At 40.4% G+C, this 16,309-nt stretch overlaps 1 protein-coding gene across 1 annotated transcript in view; it reads left to right on the forward strand.

The window, feature by feature from the left end:
* Window positions 1-16,309, forward strand: part of cdc42se2 (CDC42 small effector 2) — an 88,609-nt gene that overhangs the window by 34,776 nt on the left and 37,524 nt on the right. The window contains exon 4 of the mRNA XM_065240640.2: window positions 11,773-11,874. Coding sequence (XP_065096712.1) covers window positions 11,773-11,874 — 102 coding nt within the window. The remainder of the gene's footprint in view (window positions 1-11,772; window positions 11,875-16,309) is intronic.

Consider the following 16,309-nt stretch of genomic DNA (forward strand, 5'->3'; position numbering starts at 1 on the left):
TTTGATAACTTTTTGTCATGGGTGTCTCTAGATGCTACATACCAAAGGACATGCAAATCGGACAAACGGTCTAGGAGGAGTTCGAAAAAGTAGGTTTTACGAAAAATTCAAAATGGCGGAAAGATGTGCATGACACAAATGACATCAATGTGTGCATTTGAATCATCATGAGCCAAGGATTCAGAGGAAACAAGAATTTAGTTTCTAGGACTCACGGGTCAGAAGTTATGAGCATGAACATAAGTGGATTTTTGGACTGTTGGTGGCGCTAGAGGGTTTGAGTCAGATACACCAATGTTGCTATAGTAACTTCTAAGACCGTCCTCTACATGTGTGCCAAATTTCATAACTTTCCTATGTACGGTTCTATGGGCTGCCATTGACTTCAATGGCGGAAGAACAAGAAGAAGAATAATATATAATAATAATAATAATAAATATAGCTGCAAGCAGCGATACCGGGGTCAAGCCAAATATGGCAAAAAATGATTCATACGTGATGACTGCCATGATTTAACATCTAAGTTTGCATTAGTTTTATGAAAAAAAGCAATTTTTTCGTATCTTGAGACCACTAGGTGGCACTGTGCCGAAAGAATAGATGGTGCCTCAGGTCATGACTGTGATGACACATTTCAAATTTAGTGTAAATACAATAAAGCGATACGGAGATATAGCCTTAAATGACTTGACCACTAGGGGGCACTGACCAAAAAATAAATTGTGACTCAGGTCTTGATTGTGATGACACCCACCAAATTTGGTGTGAATACAATGAAGAGATGCAGAGATATAGCCTTAAATGACTTGACCACTAGGGGGCACTGACCAAAAAATAAATTGTGACTCAGGTCTTGATTGTGATGACACCCACCAAATTTGGTGTAAATACGATAAAGAGATGCAGAGATATAGCTTCAAATCTCTTGACCACTAGGGGGCACCGAAAAGTTTACAAGTCCTCCCAGAACATGTTGCTGATGAACCATACCAAGTTTCATAACAATACGCAATTGCGTTTCTGAAATACTTGAACTTAAAGAAAAATTCAAAATGGCCGACACACAAAATGGCCGACCAAAAACCATTTGGTATCGTTTGACTCGGCGTGCCTCATGAAATCTAACAAGACCAGTCTCATAATTTTACATTCAAATTTGCAGTAGTTATAACCAAAAATAGACATTTTTTATATCTCGTGACCAGTAGGGGGCAGTGTGACGAAATGGTGCATGCACCCTCAAGTCATCACTGTTATGACATATACCAAGTCTCATATTAATACGCAAAAGTTTTGCGGAGATACAGGCTCAAACACATTTTGGCGTGCTCGCCCTCGCATTCTTTGATGCGTTATACGACAACGGATAGGTCTACCGAAAATCTTTTGATAACTTTTTGTCTAGAGTGTCTCTAGATGATGCATACCAAAAATCAAGTCAATCACACGAGCGCTTTAGGAGGAGTTCGAAAAAGTAGCTGTTCAATATAAATCAAAATGGCCGACAGGAAGTAGGTTTGACTCTGACATATTTGGTACAGTCGGACTCAGCATGAGCCAAGGAATCAATAGAGTGAAGTCTTATGTCATAGTGGCAATTTAATCAAATGATATAAAGATTTTAAAAATTTATTTTACATATCCTGACCACTAGGTGGCGCCGTCCTAAAGATTTATAGGTGCGCTCAGAACATGTCACTGATGAACCATGCCAAATTTCGTAGCGATAAGCCAATCTGTTTGTGAAATACTGAACTTAATGAGAAAATTCAAAATGGCCGACACCCAAAATGGCCGACCGAAAACCGTTTGGTATCGTTTGACTCGGCATGCTTCAAGGAATCTAACAAGACCACCTTCATGATTTTAGACTCAAGTTTGAAGAAGTTATAAGCAAAAATAGGCATTTTTCGAATCTCGTGACCACTAGGTGGCGCTGCGACGAAACGTTGCAGGCACCCTCAGGTCATGACTGTAATGACATATACCAAGTTTCGTGTCGATACAATAAAGTTTTGCGAAGATACGGCCTCACGTCCGTTTTGGCGTGCTCGCCGCCATATATGTTGTCAATTTATACGAGAACGCATTGGTCTATCAAAAAGCTTTTGATAACTTTTTGTCTGGGGTGTCTCTAGATGCTACATACCAAAGGACATGCAAATCGGACGAACGCTCTAGGAGGAGTTCGAAAAAGTAGGTTTTACAAAAAATTCAAAATGGCGGAAAGATGTGCATGACACAAATGACATCAATGTGTGCATTTGAATCATCATGAGCCAGGGATTTAGAGGAAACAAGAATTTAGTTTCTAGGACTCATGGGCCAGAAGTTATGAGCATGAACATAAGTGGATTTTTGGACTGTTGGTGGCGCTAGAGGGTTTAAGTCAGACACACCAATGTTGCTATAGTAACTTCTGAGACTGTCCTCTACATGTGTGCCAAAATTCATAACTTTCCTATGTACGGTTTTATGGGCTGCCATTGACTTTCGGCGGAAGAACGAGGAAGAAAAATAATAATAATAATAATAAGAAAACTAACAATAACAATAGGGTTCTACGCCCCTTCGGGGCTTGACCCCTAATAAATATAGCTGCAAGCAGCAATACCGGGGTCAAGCCGAAAAGGGCACAGAAGGGTGTAAAGTTGAGTTTGGATAAGAATACTAAAGAACCTATGTAAACCTCATGATTTCAGATGAAAAAACCGCAAAAGTAATCAACAAAAATAATCTATGTTATTGACAATCATGGAACATTAGAGCACAGAAGGACATGTGAGTGATGTTTGCAGTGGCATAATATGGGTCACAACATGTTACAACATGTTGAATCAGTCAAAAGAGACCATCCCCATGTCTCTACGATGTTCTGATGCAGAGAAAAAGCTCTTTCAAAAACAGTTCATAGGGTTTTTTCATTGGTTGCTAGAGAGTAAATTCACATCCACCAGTGATTATAGACCAAGCCATGAAATGAAGAATCCATGATGACTCATGGTTTTAGATGTGCTGTTGCAGTAGATTTAGGCAAAAATAGCTATTTTCTATCTCCAAACCACTAGGGGGCGCTATGACAGAATCGTGCATGCAACTTCATGACTGCGTTACATCTAGCTAGTTTCATGACTATACACTTTAGTTCGGCAAAGAAATAGTTGTATGACCATAGGGCTTGCTTGATATGAAATATTTTGTTCAATTATAGGGCCACCTAGTGGTTCAGGCATACTATTTTTTTTGTGTGGCCTCAGACTCTGCTCATTCATCAGCGTATCAAATCTGGTGAAAAAATCTCTTTTCGTTGTGAAGTTATAACCATTTATGTGTAAAAACCACAAATTTTAAAGGTAATTTTTCGTTTTTTGCAATTTTCGGCCATTTCTGATGAAAATTTTAATATAACATCAATAGAACTTTTTGTTCAGAAGGTAATGCAATGTTCTTCCTATGGTGTTTTCGAGTCGATCGGAATAACGCTCGCGGAGTTATTCGCGCATGTTTTATAAGCGCTATTTTAATGCACAGGGCTAACCGTAGGATGAAATCTGGCATGTTTGGTATCGTTGGACTCGGCATCTACTCAGGACTCTTAAAAATCAAGTCCCGTCAAAATACGTTGATCGCAGCCAAAGTTATAGGTGTATAAAACATCTGTCTGGCCACTAGGTGGCGCAGCGACGAAACTGTGCATGCACACTCAGTTCTTGACTGGCATCACAAGTACCAAGTGTCGTGTCAATTGGCCTAAGTTTGACGAAGATACAGCCTAAAATCAGTTTTTTTGAGCTCTACGTAAAATTTGTTGACGCACTATACGACAACGGATTGGTTTATCAAAATTCTTTTAATAACTTTTTTCTGTGAGGGTCTCTAGATGCTACATACCAATTTTCGCGGCAATCGGGTAAAAACTCTAGGACGAGTTCGCAAAAGTAGGTTTTACGAATAATTCAAAATGGTGGAAAAATTTTCATGACGGAAAATGACGTCATAGTGTCCAATCGAATCGTCTTGAGCCAAGGAATCAGAGGAAACAAGAATTTCGTTTCTAGGACTTACGGATCAAAAGTTATAAGCAAAAACATAAGTGCAACTTTGGACTGTTGGTGGCGCTAGCGGGTTTGAGATAGAGACTCCAAATTTGCTGTGGGGACACATTGGACTGCCCTCTATCAGTGTGCCAAATTTCATAACTTTCCTACGTACGGTTCTATGGGCTGCCATAGACCGCAATGGCGGAAGAAGAAAAATTTACTAACAGAAACAATTGCCAATATAGCTGCAAGCAGCAATCACCGGGGTCAAGCCAAAAAGGGCACAGCAGAAAGTAAAGTTGAATTCGGATGAGCAGTTTAAAGAACCTGGGAAAATCTCTTGATTTCAGACTAAATAATATAACAGTTATCAGCTAAAAAGCTGTGTTTTCATTCAGTGTCATCTCTCCCTCTCTTTCGTCGAGCATTGATAACTAGAACACTGACGTAAAAATGAGTGGTGCTTCTAGTGGCAATACTCAGCTCACAAAATGTTACAGTGGTGTTAATGAGTCAAAAGAGCCCACCCCCATGTCTCTGCGATGTTCTGATGCAGAGAAAAAGCTCTTGCAAAAACAGTTGATAACGTATTCTCATTGGTTGCTAGAGAGTAAATGGACATCCACTAGTGATTATAGTCAAAGCCATGAAAGGAATAATCCATGATGACTTATGGTTTTAGATGTGTTGTTGCAGTAGTTTTAGGCAAAAAATGCGTTATTCTATCTCAAAACCAGTAGGTGGCGCAATGACAAAATTGTGCATGCAACCTCAGGTCATAACTGTGTTACATCTAGCTAGTTTTATGACTATACACTTTAGTTTAGTGAAGAAACAGTTGTATGACCATAGGGTGGCTTGATTTCAAAGGTTTTGTTAAATTATAAGGCCAACTAGTGGTGCAACCATACAATTTTTTTTGTGTAGCCTCAGACTGTGGTCGTACATCAGCGTATCAAATATGGTGAAAAAATCTCTTTGCGTTACGAAGTTATAGCCATTTATGTGTAAAAACACAAAATTTAAAGGTAATTTTTCGTTTTTTGCGATTTTCAGCCATTTCTGATGAAAATTTTAATACAATGCCAATAGAACTTTTTGTTCAGAAGGTAATGCAATATTCTTCCTATGATGTTTTCGAGTCGATCAGAATTACGCTCGCGGAGATATTCGCGCGTGTTTTTTAAGTGCTATTTTGCCGCGCAGGGTTAACCGTAAGGCCAATTCTGGCATGTTTGGTATCGTTGGACTCGGCAACTATTCAGGACTCCAAGGAAACAAGTCCCATGAAAATACGTCGATCACAGCCAAAGTTATAGGTGTGTAAAACATTCGTCTTACCACTAGGTGGCGCTGCGACGAAACTGGGCATGCACTCTCAGTTCCTGACTGGCATCACAAGTACCAAGTGTCGTTTCAATAGGATTAAGTTTGGCGAAGATACAGCCTCAAATCCGTTTTTTTGCACTCTACTTAAAATTTGTTGACGCGGTTTACGCAAACAGATTGGCGAATCGACATGAATTCCATAACTTTTTGCCGTGAGAGTCTGTAGATGCTACATATCGATTTTCGTGGAAATCGGGCAAAAGCTCTAGGACGAGTTCGCAAAAGTAGGTTTTACGAATAATTCAAAATGGCGGAAAAATTTTCATGACGGAAAATTACGTCATAGGGTCCAGTCGAATCGTCTTGAGCCAAGGAATCAGAGGAAACAAGAATTTCGTTTCTAGGACGTACGGGTCAGAAGTTATAAACAAAAACGTAAGTGCAACTTTAGACTGTTGGTGGCGCTAGAGGGTTGGAGTTAGAGACTCCAAATTTGCTGTGGGGACACATTGGACTGTCCTTTATCAGTGTGCCAAATTTCATAACTTTCCTACGTACGGTTCTATGGGCTGCCATAGACCGCAATGGCGGAAGAAGAAGAAGAAGAAGAAGAATAATAATAATAATAAGAAAACTAACAAATACAATAGGGGTCTTCGCCCCTTCGGGGCTTGACCCCTAAATATAGCTGCAAGCAGCGATACCGGGGTCAAGCCAAACATGGCAAAAAATGATTCATACATGATGACTGTCATGATTTAAGATCTAAGTTTGCATTAGTTTTATGAAAAAAAGCAATTGTTTCGTATCTTGAGACCACTAGGTGGCACTGTGCCGAAAGAATAGATGGTGCCTCAGGTCATGACTGTGATGACACATACCAAATTTAGTGTAAATACAATAAAGCGATACGGAGATATAGCCTTAAATGACTTGACCACTAGGGGGCACTGACAAAAAAATAAATTGTGACTCAGGTCTTGATTGTGATGACACCCACCAAATTTAGTGTAAATACAATAAAGCGATACGGAGATATAGCCTTAAATGACTTGACCACTAGGGGGCACTGACAAAAAATAAATTGTGACTCAGGTCTTGATTGTGATGACACCCACCAAATTTGGTGTAAATACAATAAAGAGATGCAGAGATATAGCCTTAAATGACTTGACCACTAGGGGGCACTGACCAAAAAATAAATTGTGACTCAGGTCTTGATTGTGATGACACCCACCAAATTTGGTTTAAATACGATAAAAAGATGCAGAGATATAGCTTCAAATCTCTTGACCACTAGGGGGCACCGGAAAGTTTACAAGTCCTCCCAGAACATGTTGCTGAGGAACCATACCAAGTTTCATAACAATACGCATATGCGTTTCTGAAATACTTGAACTTAAAGAAAAAATCAAAATGGCCGACACACAAAATGGCCGACCAAAAACCGTTTGGTATCGTTTGACTCGCCATGCCTCACGAAATCTAACAAGACCAGTCTCATAATTTTACATTCAAATTTGCAGTAGTTATAAGCAAAAATAGACATTTTTTATATCTCGTGACCAGTAGGGGGCAGTGTGACGAAATGGTGCATGCACCCTCAGGTCATCACTGTTATGACATATACCAAGTCTCATATTAATACGCAAAAGTTTTGCGAAGATACAGGCTCAAACACATTTTGGCGTGCTTGCCCTCGCATTCTTTGATGCGTTATACGACAACGGATAGGTCTACCGAAAATCTTTTGATAACTTTTTGTCTAGAGTGTCTCTAGATGATGCATACCAAAAATCAAGCCAATCACACGAGCGCTCTAGGAGGAGTTTGAAAAAGTAGCTGTTCAATATAATTAAAAATGGCCGACAGGAAGTAGGTTTGACTCAGACATATTTGGTACAGTCGGACTCAGCATGAGCCAAGGAATCAAAAGAGTGAAGTCTTATGTAATAGTGGCAATTTAATCAAATGATATAAAGATTTAAAAACATTTTTTTACATATCCTGACCAATAGGTGGCGCCGTCCTAAAGATTTATAGGTGCGCTCAGAACATGTCACTGATGAACCATGCCAAATTTCGTAGCGATACGCTATTCTGTTTGTGAAATACTGAACTTAATGAGAAAATTCAAAATGGCCGACACCCAAAATGGCAGACCGAAAACCGTTTGGTATCGTTTGACTCGGCATGCCTCAAGGAATCTAACAAGACCACCTTCATGATTTTAGACCCAAGTTTGAAGTAGTTATAAGCGAAAATAGGCATTTTTCGAATCTCGTGACCACTAGGTGGCGCTGTGACGAAACGTTGCAGGCACCCTCAGGTCATGACTGTTATGACATATACCAAGTTTCGTGTCGATACAATAAAGTGTTGCGAAGATAAGGCCTCACGTCCGTTTTGGCGTGCTCGCCGCCATATATGTTGTCAATTTATATGAGAACGCATTGGTCTATCAAAAAGCTTTTGATAACTTTTTGTCTTGGGTGTCTCTAGATGCTACATACCAAAGGACATGCAAATCGGACAAACGGTCTAGGAGGAGTTTGAAAAAGTAGGTTTTACGAAAAATTCAAAATGGCGGAAAGATGTGCATGACACAAATGACATCACTGTGTGCATTTGAATCATCTTGAGCCAAGGATTCAGAGGAAATAAGAATTTAGTTTCTAGGACTCATGGGTCAGAAGTTATAAGCATGAACATAAGTGGATTTTTGGACTGTTGGTGGCGCTAGAGGGTTTGAGTCAGACACACCAATGTTGCTATAGTAACTTCTGAGACTGTCCTCTACATGTGTGCCAAAATTCATAACTTTCCTATGTACGGTTCTATGGGCTGCCATTGACTTTCGGCGGAAGAACGAGGAAGAAAAATAATAATAATAATAATAAGAAAACTAACAATAACAATAGGGTTCTACGCCCCTTCGGGGCTTGACCCCTAATAAGAAAACTAACAATAACAATAGGTGTCTACGCCACTTCGTGGCTTGACCCCTAATTATTATAAAAAGAAAACTAACGGATACAATAGGGGTCTTCGCCCCTTCGGGGCTTGACCCCTAATAATAAAAAGAAAACTAACGGATACAATAGGGGTCTTCGCCCCTTCAGGGCTTGACCCCTAATAATGCAAAATGCAGGACATTTAGATGAAAAGGAATTACGAGTATGAGGCATTTGATTAGCTTTGCTGTTCTGCGCATGCGTCGTAACCGCCAGTGGAGTAGTGGAGGAGTGCGCGAGCGTCACACACAGAGGCAGCTGCCTGCAAACTTAAAATCATTGTTTCATAAAGTATCCAGCGTGGGAGCTCAGAAGGTATTTTCGCTAATGTTTTAATTAGTTTGCTAGCCTGTATGAGTGCAGTCATGTCTGCAAAATATATGAGAATATTCTTCCGTCTTAAATAAGCTAATATTAGTTATCCCAATTTAAATTGCTTTGCAAACTGAAGCCGTGACGTTTTAATTAAGTTTACCGTCATGACACATTTTGCAATACAAGATCTATATTTTTGCCTTTTTCTAGTTAACAGTAATACTAGCTGTGAATAATATGATGCTAAGTTTTCGAATGTGCAATTGAGAAATGTATCATTTTGAGTTTAACCCACAAAATTTCTGTAAACACCGCCATCACACATAAGCTACGCACGGACACACACACACACACACAAACACACCTGACATGTAACAAACCCAGTGCACTCACACATTTTGTATATGGTTATGTTATAGATGGATATATAACGTTTTATAAATGCTGCAAAGGAGAGCAAACAGGTGGAGAAAGAGTTAGAGACACTGAAGGGGTCAGAGACAGGTAAGAGATGATGAATAAAGTGATTGTAGCAGTTTCATAGTCATGATAAAGGTTATAAGCCCCTAAAATAATCATCATTCCATTATTTACTCAGCCTTATGTTGTTTTAAGACATAACAGCTTTTTATTTTCCGATCAGGAACCAAAGGGGTCATGTATGGTTTATTACAGTCATATTTAGAATCACTGCAGGTTGTTGTTAGTTTATGAATCGGGTTATGCATGCTACAAGCGAAAAGTACAGTCTGACTCGTATAAATATAATTATCATATACATTTTTTGTATTCATTAAACTTTGAATATACATATAATACACATAGGGCTGGGTATCGATTCAGATTTTCCAGATCGATTCAATTTCGATTCACAAGCTGTCAAATCGATTCGATTTCGATTCTCGATTCAATTTTCGATTCCGGTTCTCAGGCAGTTTTTATACTCAATTCTCGATTCAACTCAATAAATATAGATTAAATACAAATACTATACTAATAAAAAGAACAGTGAACAGCAGGTTTCAAGTGGGTAATTAATTATTAAAATCGATGAAGCACCTGAAACCGCCATTTTAAGCACTGAATTAATGAATGACAGGCTTGCCTCTCGCTCCTTGGTAACCTCGCACAAAGCAAAAAATAGGGTGACATCTAGTGAAGAAGACTAGTAATTCGATTTACGTTAATCTTTCGTTTAATGTTTGCAGAAATAAATATGAAAGAAAAAAATCGATTCTGCTCTTTAAGAATCTATTCTGAATCGACCACATTTTAAAAAACGATTAATCGAAAAATCGATTTTTTTGCCCAGCCCTAAATACACATAAACTTTAATTCAAGATACACAATAATAAATAATAGTGATAAATAACTTTTGTACCTTTATATCTGTACAAGAGGGTTTTTTTTTTGTTTTTTTTATTAGGTTAAATAAAAATCATAAGGGCTTGGAACTATATAGAACAGTAATGTATAGCCTACATGAATTTATTAATAATAATCCTGGTCCTAGTTTGCAAAAAGGCATCACAATGCTTTCTTTACATCATCACTGAGGGCTAAGCCCCCCTAACTTGAGCTCTTAAGGAAATAATGTATTGTATTAAATCTATGCAAAATTTGTCATAGAAAATGCAACAGGCAGAAAATATTCAATAACTTAAGCTTGAATGACAACTACTAATTTCCTATTACATATTAAGAGTTTAAAATGACTTACCATGAGCTTATCGATAGTGAAATGAAAGTGCCTTATTTATGTTAATAGTACATGCAAATTTCTACATCTAAAAAGTAACTAATCATCCTGCTCTCTGGTAATTAAAGGTCTGTGTTATTTCTCCCGAAATATAATATACATTTGTACATCACATAATATTTTAAACAATAACTTAAAATATACTGTTTCTAAAGTATATTAAATAATGTATTTTAGGAATATGCTTTCAGTGTCCATACAGATTACCTAAAATGTATTTTAAAATAATGTTCTTATCAATGTACTTTGCACACAAGTTGAATTGTAAAAATAAGTACAAATGTGTTGTAAATATACTTCAAACATTTGTAAAGATTGTTCACTTCTTTGTTAGTATATTTTTTATTTAGTATTGAAAAGTTAAATAGATTTGAAACACAAAAATTTATTTATTTTTCACCAGAGATGGGACAAAAATAATTAGTTTTTGGTGTCAATTATTCAATAGGTATCACTTGTTGGGGAGGAGTTTTTTGCAGAATGAGATGTCTGTTACAGAATAGAGCTTATGTTTTAGAAAACCACACTTAGGGCACATTCTCATTATCTGCCTTAGCGTGCTTGACACCAAAGCTTGGTTTGTTTGACTAATGTGATCACTCTGTATTGTGCCCGGGCGCGGTTTGGTTAATCCACCCTGACCAGCTTGCAGAGGTGGGCTTGGGCAGTGCTGGGCGAAAATTAGATAACAATACTTTTCTTGATATAAAATTTCCAGATAAAGTGATAATGACAGTTCGATAAGTGATAGACAACATTTATGCAGGAGTCAGTTAGACTTGAAGGAGTGGAGTAAAATGAGGCAAGATATTCATTAAGGGCCCTATGATTTCCGCGATGCGGATAACGCAGACAGAATCACGGAATCCAAATGTGTGGAAACATTATCCTTTTGTGTAATGTTGGACACGCAAACAGGGTTCGTCAAAGCCAGGAACACAGCAGGCAAAAAAGGTACAGTGTTGTACTTTCTTCCAGCATCCACCTTGAGTGCGCACACATCCGCACAGCTTTAAAAATATCTTTACAAGACATTCAGAAATCCAAGAAAGCTGAGAAACAGCAAATCCATCACTGCAGTGATTATACTGTATGAGTGTGCGACTGTCCGTTCTGTGGTGCTCTTGACATCTGTTTATCAGTGTGTATAGCTTGTATGTATAACACACGTGTGATCACTGAACTAAGTTCAGGAGCAAAAACATATTTTAAAATTTGAGAGGAATAAAGATTTGTCATTTATCATGATAATTATTGATATAGACTGATATGGGAAAAAAATATATCACTTATGTTAATGTCTTTTGTTTGCAGAAGAGACGGAGACACATTGATAGGAGTATGATTGGTGAACCAACTAATTTTGTGCATACTGCCCATGTGGGCTCTGGAGATATCTTCAGTGGTGTAAACTCTGTAAGTACAGAAAAACATTTTATCCCTTATTAGTAAGAATTTTTTTTTACATTTTTTATTCATTTTTACAAGCAAAATACAATGAGAAAAAATCCTGGTGCAACTTTAAACAAGCAAAGCAGGCCACAAATGTATAGCAATGAAATAAAGCCCCAATCACACAGCACTTTGGTCCTAGAAAATTTCTGTAAAGATGTCAGAGGCTTCTGTGTGAACACAAACACGTCCCATAAATGTTTTGGGATCACTCCCGTAAAGAGGACCTGGTACCATTGGCGTAACATTTACGGAAAATGTGTGTGAACAAGAGGCAGAAACAATGCCATAAGGTGTGTGCCATAGTGAGGTCATGCATGTCATTGCAACAAGAAGTTATGGTTAAGCTCTTTGACACACGAATTTAAACGCAGATCAACATTCCCAATGAGAAATGTCAAACTGGACTGAAGCAGAGATCAGTAAGCTTGTCACTATCCATACTGAAGCTAAGATCATTCACCATCGTAATAGAACAGCAGATTGCTCGCTCCTTATGATTTTGTCATAAACAAAAATGTAAACATGTGGTTTCTTGAGAGGGAAATCACAGATAATTAGCAAACTTCAGACGCTGTGGAAAAACCTACCAAGTGCAGGACTTTAAATACACCAGGTGGCTTTACAGGATCTTTACGGCATTGTGTGAATGCACGCACATTTTTCAGAAAATAATTGGCAGTGTGGATGAACCTGCCATTTTGTGTATTTGTGTATCTGTGTATTTTCTGTAATCTCTGTGTGATAAGGGCTTATGTCTCTTTGGAGCCCAAAGGACCTTTTGGCTGAGGCGGGGTAGTCTAGAGGACAGAGGCGGTCCTGGGTCGTGTGGCCAGGACGGTCCAGGGTCAAGGGACAGGCGTGGTCCTGGGTCATGGGGCAGCTTGGACCTGGGTCATGGGGCAGGCTTGGACCTGGGTCATGGGGCAGGCTTGGACCTGGGTCATGGGGCAGGCTTGGACCTGGGTCATGGGGCAGACGTGGAACTGGGTCATGGGGCAGACGTGGAACTGGGTCATGGGGCAGACGTGGAACTGGGTCATGGGGCAGACATGGAACTGGGCCATGGGGCAGACATGGAACTGGGCCATGGGGCAGATGTGGAACTGGGTCATGGGGCAGACGTGGAACTGGGCCATGGGGCAGACGTGGAACTTGGTCATGGGGCAGAAATGGACCAGGGTCGTGAGGCAGGCTGGGATCTGGGAACACCTCAGCCTCCTCCTCGGTGTCCTCTGCCTCCCTCCTGTGTCCCCCAAAAAAACTTGGAGAAGCTTCCGCTGACCAGGGTGGTGATGAAGGTGCTTTAGACCCTCCAACTGGACAGGACGTGAAGGTGAATCAGGTGAATCAGGTGAACCAGACGACTCGGGTGAATCAGGTGAACCAGACGACTCGGGTGAATCAGGTGAACCAGACGACTCGGGTGAATCAGGTGAACCAGACGACTCGGGTGAATCAGGTGAACCAGACGACTCGGGTGAATCAGGTGAACCAGACGACTCGGGTGAATCAGGTGAACCAGACGACTCGGGTGAATCAGGTGAACCAGACGACTCGGGTGAATCAGGTGAACCAGACGACTCGGGTGAATCAGGTGAACCAGACGACTCGGGTGAATCAGGTGAACCAGACGACTCGGGTGAATCAGGTGAACCAGACGACTCGGGTGAATCAGGTGAACCAGACGACTCGGGTGAATCAGGTGAACCAGACGACTCGGGTGAATCAGGTGAACCAGGCGACTCGGGTGAATCAGGTGAACCAGACGACTCGGGTGAATCAGGTGAACCAGGCGACTCGGGTGAATCAGGTGAACCAGGCGACTCGGGGGAATCAGGTGAACCAGGCGACTCGGGGGAATCAGGTGAACCAGGCGACTCGGGGGAATCAGGTGAACCAGGCGACTCGGGGGAATCAGGCGAACCAGGCGAATCAGGCGAACAGGTTTGAACCTTCTAGCCATGACAAGAGGTGCTTTAGATGATTCAGACTCAGGGGCTTGAGGAACACAAGAAACAGAAGAGCAGAAAGCAGACCACACAAACCACAGGGCCATGGCAAATGCAGGAAGCACAGAGTTCATGAGACATACCTCTGTAGCAGTAGAAGTCACAGAACAGGATACAACTTGACGTGAGATCCGGGACGTCCGTACTGACACCATCTGGGTATCTAGCAGACTCAATCTCACTCGTCGGATTAAGGGGTGAACTGGAGAGGTAGGTGAGGCAGCCATTTTGTGCAGTGGCTCAGGTGCAGGTATGAAGGCCACATGATGGCAGGTGCAGGGTTAACAACAGCTCTCCTCAATGCAGGTGTGGTGGCGATGGCCTTTTGGATCACAGGTGCAGGAATGGTGGTAGCCATCTTGAAAACAGGTGCAGGTGACATAACAGCCATCTTAAGTGCAGAGACAGGCATGGTGGCGGCCATTTCAGAAACAGGCATGGTAGCGGCCATCTTAGAGACCGGCATGGTAGCGGCCATCTTAGAGATGGGCATGGTGGTGGCCATCTTAGAGACAGGCTTGGGTAACACAGGTATGACTTTAGCTGGCTTTTGTGAGGTGGCTATGGTTGAGCTGCAGTGTTCCTCATCTACAGCTCCCACGGTGAAGGAAGAACCACTCAACAAAAGAGCAAAGTCAATGTAACTTTCCAAGGTCCAGGTTGAGGCATCACACTTGGCATATACAGGCGTAAATGTCCATCAAGTGCATTATAAAAAATGTTCTTAAAGGATAATTCCGGTATTTAACACTTTGAGTCTCATTTCTGGTTTGTTTTGGATGAACTACAGTAATGGACACTGAAATTTTGACAATGGGTCGTGTCTTGAGTTTTTGACTCGTTTAGAAGCGTCTCTTGACTGCTTCAGAATGGAAGTCAATGACCATGCACAAACATGTCATTAAAACAACACTTAACGTTCATTTTAAAACTGTGCTACTCACCGAGTGGTTCGTGGTGTTCGTTGATGATTAAAAACAAATATATTGGCGCAATGTAAGATTTCAATCCGTGTTATTTGATATAGTGGAACTATTTTTTCAGATACCTCACAACCGCGTATATACTTCCGCTCTATATTTGAGTCTGAAGCATTAGCACACTCCCGACCACTTGATGGCGACAAACACTTTGCCATACAAGTACGCTCGGTGTCTAGCGTATAGACAGTCACAATCGAGCTCAACTTCAAACCTAAAGCTGGTCACTGAGCCAGCAAATATGTAGGGCTGTCCTAATAACATTTTTTGAGCTTCGAAGCTCTAGTAGAAATCAAATTGAATATTTGAAGCTTCGGAAGGAGGGGCTGAACATATTTTTCTCTTTAATAAAGGCAGGAATCTCTGTGTGTGTCTGTCTGTCTACAGTTTTATTATGTGGCGGATGTGTTGCTGCGGACCTAAGGGAGTGTAGTGCCTTTTTTTTTCGTGCAATATGGACATGCGACACGTTTAGAATTTATAAACTTTAAAAATACTACAGAACAGCGCAAGCCGGAAGCGGCGTGCCTGTCACGCGTCCTGCGTGAACAGCATTAGTGAAACAAAACACAAGAACAATACTTTTAATAAGGTAGCCTAACATTTTTCTAACAAACAAACATTCCCGTATCAGAAATAAGCAGCACAGTAATTACTGACAACGTAAAGGGTAGGCTATTTAAATAAAACAACGAACATAAATGAACGAAGTTCAACAAACTGTAATAAAACGGTAGCATACTTTCAAAATCAAGTTTATTTATAACACTTACAATATCCAATATGTTTTTTTTCATCAGCAGAACAATAAAGAAGATATTTTGCAGAAACCCCAGTGCTCCGTCATGCAAGTCAACCGACCCGCACACTTTAAGAGCTAAAGCATATATATCCAATACAAAAGTAATCCCCCATAACTCCGTGTGACATATTGAAGTCTTGTGAAGCAAATCAATCAGTTTTTGCAAGAAACCGAACGTTATTTACAACACTATAAGCATGAATGCCAAAGCAGGAAGCGCACTTTCCGTTCGAGGCGATCTCTTCCACTGGTGGCGTTTGGTGGCTGTTGGCTATGGATGTTGGTCTCTCTGCGCCACCTATCGTGCGGGGGCGTGAAGCGCACTTCCTGCTTGGCAAAAGCTCTGCATTAACGCTGTTAAATATTTATATATATATTCGAATCTCAAAACTGAAAATCGAATGTCAACCCACGTAACGAATATTTGAATATTCTGGTCCAGCCCTACAAATATGGGAAAAATTTCTTCTGAGAGAAACCGAGCGAAAAAAACTACAACCACATATAAACAGACCCTTTTCTGTTTCCCGGCGGTGGAGTGATATATCAGCGAGCAATGAGTCTTCCAAGAAAAGTCAATGGAATTTTACAAAATGCCAAATAAA

The sequence above is a fragment of the Paramisgurnus dabryanus genome, chromosome 10 (assembly GCF_030506205.2).
Source record: "Paramisgurnus dabryanus chromosome 10, PD_genome_1.1, whole genome shotgun sequence".
Lineage (NCBI taxonomy): Eukaryota > Metazoa > Chordata > Actinopteri > Cypriniformes > Cobitidae > Paramisgurnus > Paramisgurnus dabryanus.